At 39.8% G+C, this 7,499-nt stretch overlaps 1 protein-coding gene across 1 annotated transcript; it reads left to right on the top strand.

Moving 5' to 3' along the window:
* Window positions 1-402, top strand: LOC138895841 (uncharacterized). Its single transcript, XM_070180581.1, has one exon. It carries the CDS (start codon window positions 1-3, stop codon window positions 400-402), a length of 402 nt encoding a protein of 133 aa, XP_070036682.1.
* The last annotated feature ends 7,097 nt before the right edge of the window (window positions 403-7,499 follow it).

Here is a 7,499-nt window from a genome sequence, read left to right as displayed (position 1 = left end):
ATGGAGAAGGTTAAGATCATTAAGGGTCGGTTAGGAACTGCTCAAAGTCGTCAAAAGTCCTATTCAGATATGCGTCGAAGTGTTTTGGAGTTCAAAGAGGACGATTGGTTATTCTTGAAGGTTTCCCCAATGAAGGGCATAATGCGGTTTGGTAAAAAAGGGAAGTTGAGTCTGAGGTATGTTGGACGATACAGAATCATTCAGAAGATTGGTCGGGTGGCGTACAGGCTTGAACTACCTCCAGATATCTCTTTGGTGCACCCGGTGTTCCACGTATCCATGTTGAAGAAGGTAGTTGGAGATCCATCGCTCATTGTTCCAGTTGCTACAATTGAGGTAAATGAAGAATTGACTTATGAAGAAATTCTAGTTGCAATTCTTGATAGGCAAGTTCGAAGTTGAGGAATAAAGAGATTGCCTCCGTGAAAGTGTTATGGCGAAACCAACAAGTCGAAGAGGCCACCTCGGAGGTCGAGGAATAGATGAAGAAGAAGTATCCTAATTTATTTGAATAGCTATGTAATTGTGTCCTTGATGTTGAAAGCTAACTTTCTATAAACTATGTTTCCCTTACGGCTTATGTTGAGGTTGATCCTCCTTGGTAATGTAATGTTTAATGGCATTGTGGCCGGTGTTGTTTAACTATTGTTTTACATCGTTGTGTTGTGTTATGTTGTTAGGACTGGTTTTGGTATTCTCTCGCAGGTGGATAGGACCCAATTACAGGGGAGACTGTGGCGAAATTTTTGAAAATTTAGGGAGTTAGTTAAAAAATTTAGAATTGTTGGTCCGTGTTATAGCAGCTGAGTCACATTGGGTGATAATGGGAAATTTTAACCCTTATTTGAGGACGAATGATCCTAAGTGGGGGAGGAATAAGGCCCCATAAAATTTTACTTAAAACCCTTGCAAGCTCGCCGCAGTACGGACCTTTGGGGTTGCTCGGTGCGTCGAGGAGTTGAAGGAAAACGTTTGCAGAACATGGCAGTTCTACGGTCCACTATGCAACCGCATAACCAGTTTGCAGACCGCAGATTGGCCGCGGATTGAAGAGAATAGATTTGCCAATTTTGAGAACCATTATGCGGCCGCAGAACCATTTTGCGGGCCGCAGATCCCATCGCAGATCCAGCATGAGAAATTTCAGAAGGAGGTTCTGCGGTCCATTATGCGACCGCAGAATTGGTCTGCAGACTGCAGACCTGTTGCAGAGTGAAGATGAAATGCCCATTTCTGGAGGGCCATTATGCGGTCCATTTTGCCGACTGCAAAAGTGTTATGCCGAATATGCGACCGCAGATCTGCGTCGGGGCTCCATTTTTCCAGTCTTATAACCCGACTCCCATTTCATTTATCTATCCTAAGGGTTCATTTTTGGGGGATTACCTGACATTTTAGAGAGAGGAGAGAGCTATTCTAGAGAGAGGAAAGGGAGAACTAAGGATTTCACTACACTACTTTGATCAAACCTTGGAATTCCATCTAAAGGAACTTGCTAGGGCTTCAAAAAGGTAAGAATTTCTTTCCCCAATTCATCAATTTCGGGTTTGGGTTGATTGTGGGTGATGAGGGTAGGTTTTATCACATGCATGAGCTAATAAAGACTCCGGGGAAGTTGTTGAACAATCTTGGGTGGTTTTGTTCTTCAATTAATTGAGAGAAAGGACGGGTCATAGTTGTAACAGCCCTCGTCGTGCGAATTCCTCTAATCGTGCTTATAAATCTCTCCTCCTTGATAGATTGGCATCGTTGGGAGTGTTGGGACATTATTGTGGCACTACGAAAAGCTCTTTCGAGGTATGAAGGCTAAACGCTTTTTTTGGTATTGGAATTCTCATGTTGCTACAAAACTCCATCGTGTGAAATTCGAACATGAAACGTTGTTGATGTGGGGCATTAAAACCAAAAAAAATTCCCAATTGGCATAACATGTTAGAACCCTCATGTTAATGATTCTCTATTTTTGACTTAATTATGTTATACCCCTTTTGGGAAGAAGATCTTGTATGAAATCAATGTGATTATACACTTATTTCTCATATGATGAAACCTTATGAACTTATGTTACCGTGATTCATCATATTCATATTGTATTTCTAAGACCTTGCATAGGTGTTTGGTTTTCATACTAATACTATTCGACATGTACTAACGTCCTTTTTTCCGGGGGCACTGCATCTTTAATGGATACAGGTGGTTCCATAGCGGAAGGCATTGACCAGTGATAGCGGTACACTCTCTTCCTAGTTGACTTGGTGAGCTCCACTTCATTTCGAGGTCGTGCATCTTTTGTTCTGTCTGTATTATGTTTTGAGGTATAGTCGGAGCCTTGTTGCCGTCTGTCATTGTACTATTTTGTATCTATTAGAGACTCCGTAGACATGGTGTGGGTTGTGTATTAGTACCGGTAAAGTCATGATAGTAATGTCGTATGTGTATTACATGTTCGACTCCAAACTATGAAAGTGTATGTATTTTGAGACTTTATAAATGAAGTAACTAATGGTGATAGAATTAGTGTTCACGAACCCTCTTGGTGTTAATTAATGAAGCTTATCTTCCCTTTATTTATGGGTGAGTTAGGTAGAAGGCAATCTAGTAGGCTTGCTCGGACAGGTTATCTCGGTTGAGCGTCGGTCGTACTCCCCGAGGTCAGGGAATGACATTAAACTTATGGAAAAATCGAGTTAAGATTTGCCTTATAATGAGCCATTTTGAGAAATTAAATTCATAAGTTTTATGATTTCATTTTCGGACATATGTCATACAATAATGAAGGTCTTGGAACCTAGTTTCCAATGTTCTAAACCATTTATTCATACGACATTGGGGTAGAGAAATATGGATTTTTAAATTAGGATCTCCAAGTCACTTCGTCGCACTTCGGAGAAACTGACAGGTTTATAGGCCAAGTTGCGAGGCTGTTTACTCCAAATATATTGAGAGTTATAGGGAGATAGGTATATGGAATTAAAGCCCTGTGTGTCTATTTTCCAACGCTATAAACCGTTTGTCAATACGATGTCGGAGTAGAGAGCTACAAGCATCCGAAGTAGCACCGCTCAAGCTACCAAGCAGGCAGCTTACCCACCTGTTTGGAGAATTGAGGCGGCGGGATTATAAGTGGTCTTTTCCCCTTTATATTTCGTCAATATAAAAATGATACTTACACCAAAACACTCTCAAGCTCTCCAAGGATTTTTCCAAGAGATTTCAAGCAAGATCAGCATTCCTTTGACGAAATCAAGAAGCGATAACATTAGAACAATCCCTATGATGTAAGTATCATTATACCGCATCTATTTTGCTTTGTAGTTTGAGTTTTGAAATGTACTTCATTGTTAAGAAAACACCTAATTTCTGTATTTATGCTTTTTAAATCTCAAGAAAGGTTGATAAATTTGTTTTCTAATAGTCAAAACTCACGGTGCGGTGATCGAAAGCCGTGAGTTCGATTTATTCCACTTGTAGTAGACTGTTTTGTAGTCCACTCGTGTTGGCCTCTTGTGCTAATGTTTTATGGAGTTTTGGAGGAGAAACGGTGTTGAGAGATACCACATAATGACGGAATGGTGGGTTGGTCATTCGTTGTTACATTTTCAGGTTGTTTGACACTACTATGGTTATGTTTTGTGTATGAAGTGATTAGGGCGTGTGGGCTGTTTTGTGGTATATTGTGATGGATATATGGTTGGGAAATGATGCATACATGTTGTTATTTTTGTGTTCTTGTTGTTGTTGGTGTTATGTCGAATTGGGGGGAAGTAAAGATTATAGGGGAGATGCTGCCCGTTTTATTATAAAATAAGCTTGTCGTTCGTTGTGCGATAGTTAAACCTTCTGTAACGTAATGATAGTATTATTATCGTTGTTGTAGATAAGGTGCGACATGACAAGTTCAACGTGTCTATTGGACAGATTATGATAAGGTATGTTAATGCTATCCCTTCTATCCTTTTGGCATGAGCCATATGATACAAACGAAACGAGCAAACGCACAATGTTTACAACTGACTCTATTCCTAGAGGTACTAGGGATTCCTATGTTCTTGATTCCCCATGTGTACTATTATTATATCATCTGTTCATGGGTCTTAGAATATATGTCAGTTGATAAAGATTATTTCGTGATATTAACCAAAGTCATATTGATCTTTTGACATTCTGAGAGATCATATTGACTTACTTCATTATGCATTGTTATTCATTTATAAATGTACATTGATCCATGACCAAATGACATTATATTCGCGTATATTATATGTATATGGGGTATGGGGAAAGGTTACGGTGTTATACACGCACTACCACCTGATCAGTTAGTATACGTTGATGATTTCGCCCACAGAGGCCGATATGATATGATAAGATGCCCTCAAAGGCTTGGTGATGTTATGTATGTGTTTCTATTTTGCTCCGGTTAGTTACAGTGGTTTACTTTAGAGTATTTACTTGCTTTATTTCCTTTTACCTTATGTTGAGTTCTATGTCTTAGTTGTTTGTAATATTGGTATTGTTGTTTGGGATCGGGTTACATACCGCAATGGATATTGGTATTGTTAGTTTGGGATAGCGTTGCATGCTACAACGGATATTGATATTTTGTTCGGGATAGAGTTGCACGTTGCAACAGGTAGTGATATATTGATCGGCATAGGGTTGCACGCTACAATGGTAATTGTATAGATGTAATTGTAGATCGGATTGCGTGCCGTAATGGAGATGATATAGTATGATTGTTTTTGACCGTTAGCTTCGTATCCGTGTTGTATTATGAATTTAACCATAGATAATATTTTGGGGCCCTTTGTTATGCACTCTCTGTTCCGAATTTCATGTTAATTCTTGTCTCCATATTATGTTATTGTATTTACTTATAATCGTACAAGTTTATAATAAGGGCCCTGTTGTAGCCTCATTACTATTTCATTTAGGTCAGACTCGGTTCTTACGGAGTATATGGGGTCAGTTGTACTCATACTACACTTCTGCACTTCTTGCGCAAATTCTGGTGTTTGTCCCGGCGAGCTTAGCGGAGTCTCGCTCGGACTGTACTTACTCGGAGACTTTAGGTAGAGTTGCACAGCATTCGCAGACCCTGAAGTCCCCTTCTTACCTTTGTAATGTTTAATTCATTCAAACGGTTGTATTTTTCATTTCAGACATTGGTTGTAGTATTTTTAGTAGCTCATGTACTTGTGACACCTATTTTCGGGAGTAAACTTGACATCGTATTTGGAGTTTGTTATATTTATTTGAAGTTTGACAGCTTTGTTTCTTATTAAACTACTTTTAAAAATTGTTAAAGATGAATATTGTGTAGCTAATATTGGCTTGCCTAGCAAGTGGACGTTAGGCGCCATCACGACCTCGTGGTTGGAATTTCGGGTCGTGACAGTATAATATAACTCAGCACATGTATAGTGCCTCGCACAATTTCCCCTGAAACCACACACACAACATCATCACTCAGCAATTTACGGGTTCCTAAAATAAGTCCCTCACTCAAGCACATAAATATGACCTTGTGCCTCCACTCACTGTGAATACCAGACTCCGGAGGGGCGTATCCTTGCACAAGCTCTGATCGGATATAAGCGAATAATCAATATCACATAGCCCAATCATGAGGCCTTGTGCGCGTCGACCCTAGTCAGTACCACTTAGCCCAATATGGGGCCTGGCGTAAGTCACCTCAAAATCAATACCAAATCAGCTCTATGGCTCAAGCTCAGTCATCAACCGCTCCAATCTCAATTAAAACATCTCACAGTACTCAGTTCAATAGTATTACACATATGAGGCATCAACAACACGTAAGAAATCATAATAAGATTGCAATGAGACAGAGATATCATACACGGATATAGCATCATGACTGAGAGTATGTCTACAGTTAAGGCAAGTAGCTCAAAACAGCAAGAATAGACATGTCATTTATCAAACAAATAATTCATAGCCTAGATATAATTTGTAACATGAATCATAACTCAAATAATCATACAAGTAGAGAAAACACGGATAGAACGAGGCAAGATAGAAATCAAGGGACATAATAACCTAACGTCTGCCCGATCCATAATTAACCTCGGTGCACGCACATACAACCCATCTCCTAGCACGTGCGTCACCCCCAGCACATCTCAAATTCCATAGCCAATGGAGATAATTACCCTCAAATCAAGTTTAGACATGTTACTTACCTCAAAGCGTGTGAACCAATACTCCAAAAATCCCTTCCAATGCGTATCGACCTCCGAGCGACTCAAATCTAGTCAAAACAACTTAATATTATCAATAAAAGCCATAGGAAACAACCTAAAACAATCAAGCTATGATCTTGAATCAATTATGCAAATTCAACCCCGGCTTTCACCCCAGAACCCGTCAAAACTCATAAATCCCGAACACCCATTCCAATACGAGTCCAAATATGTGTGTTTCATCCAAATCCAACATCAAATCGACCCTCAAATCATCAATTTTCACTCTCTAAAACCATAGTCAAAAATCTCCCCATATTCTACCTTTATTTCACATAAACTAGGTGTAATAGTCCATGGGTAATCAATATCTAACATCAAAATCAAGTAAAGTGCACTTACCCCTTCAGTTATAGTGAAAAGTCATCCAAAATTGCCCCTAGCCGAGCTCCACAACTTTAAATAATGAAAAATAATCAAAACCCTTGTATGCTATATCCTTCCCAGCGATTCCGAATTTGCGGACCAATAACTGCATCTGTGCATTCACTTAGAGCCGACCAACCGCATATGTGGTCCACCTCCACACCTGCGTCCGCTTTTGCAGACCACCCATCGCAGAAGCACATCCACTCCTGAAAACCACTGCATATGCGGAATTCCCCTTGCCGGGCCCAATCTCGCATTTGCGCATCGAAGGCCGTATTTGCGGCTTCGCATTTGCGACCACAATTTTGCAGATGCGAAAACACCAGAACTCAGCACATAACAGCAATGCAAACACAATCCAACATGATCTGAAATCCATCCAAAACACCCCTGAAGCCTCTGGACCCCGTCCAATCACACCAACAAGTCCTAAAATACAACACAAAAATAGTCGAGGCCTCAAATCACATGAAATAACATCAAAACCATGAATCGCACCTCAATTCTAGCCTAAGAAACTAATGAACTTCCAACATCCAAAATTTCATGCTAAACCTCATCAAATCAACTTGGAATGATCTCAAATTTTACATACAAGTCCCTAATGACACAACGGACCTATTTCAATTCCCAGAACCAATATCCAAACCCGATATCATCAAATTTAACTACCGATGAAACCTATGAACTTTTCAAAACTTCAACTTTCAAACTTTTGCCAATTCAAGCCAAAACAATCTAGGATCTCCAAATTCAAATCCGAATATATGCCTAGGTCCATAATCACCATACGAATCTATTTGAACAATCAAAACACCATTCAGGGGTCGTCTACATAATAGTCAAACTCCGGTAAACTCTTACAAC

The sequence above is a fragment of the Nicotiana tomentosiformis genome, chromosome 7 (assembly GCF_000390325.3).
Source record: "Nicotiana tomentosiformis chromosome 7, ASM39032v3, whole genome shotgun sequence".
NCBI lineage: Eukaryota > Viridiplantae > Streptophyta > Magnoliopsida > Solanales > Solanaceae > Nicotiana > Nicotiana tomentosiformis.
The sequence above is the reverse complement of the archived record's forward strand: the minus strand, read 5'-3'. Positions and strand labels throughout refer to the sequence as shown.

Coding starts and splice junctions, on each gene's coding strand:
- LOC138895841 (XM_070180581.1), top strand. CDS start 1: ATGGAGAAGGTTAAGATCATTAAGGGTCGGTTAGGAACTGCTCAAAGT.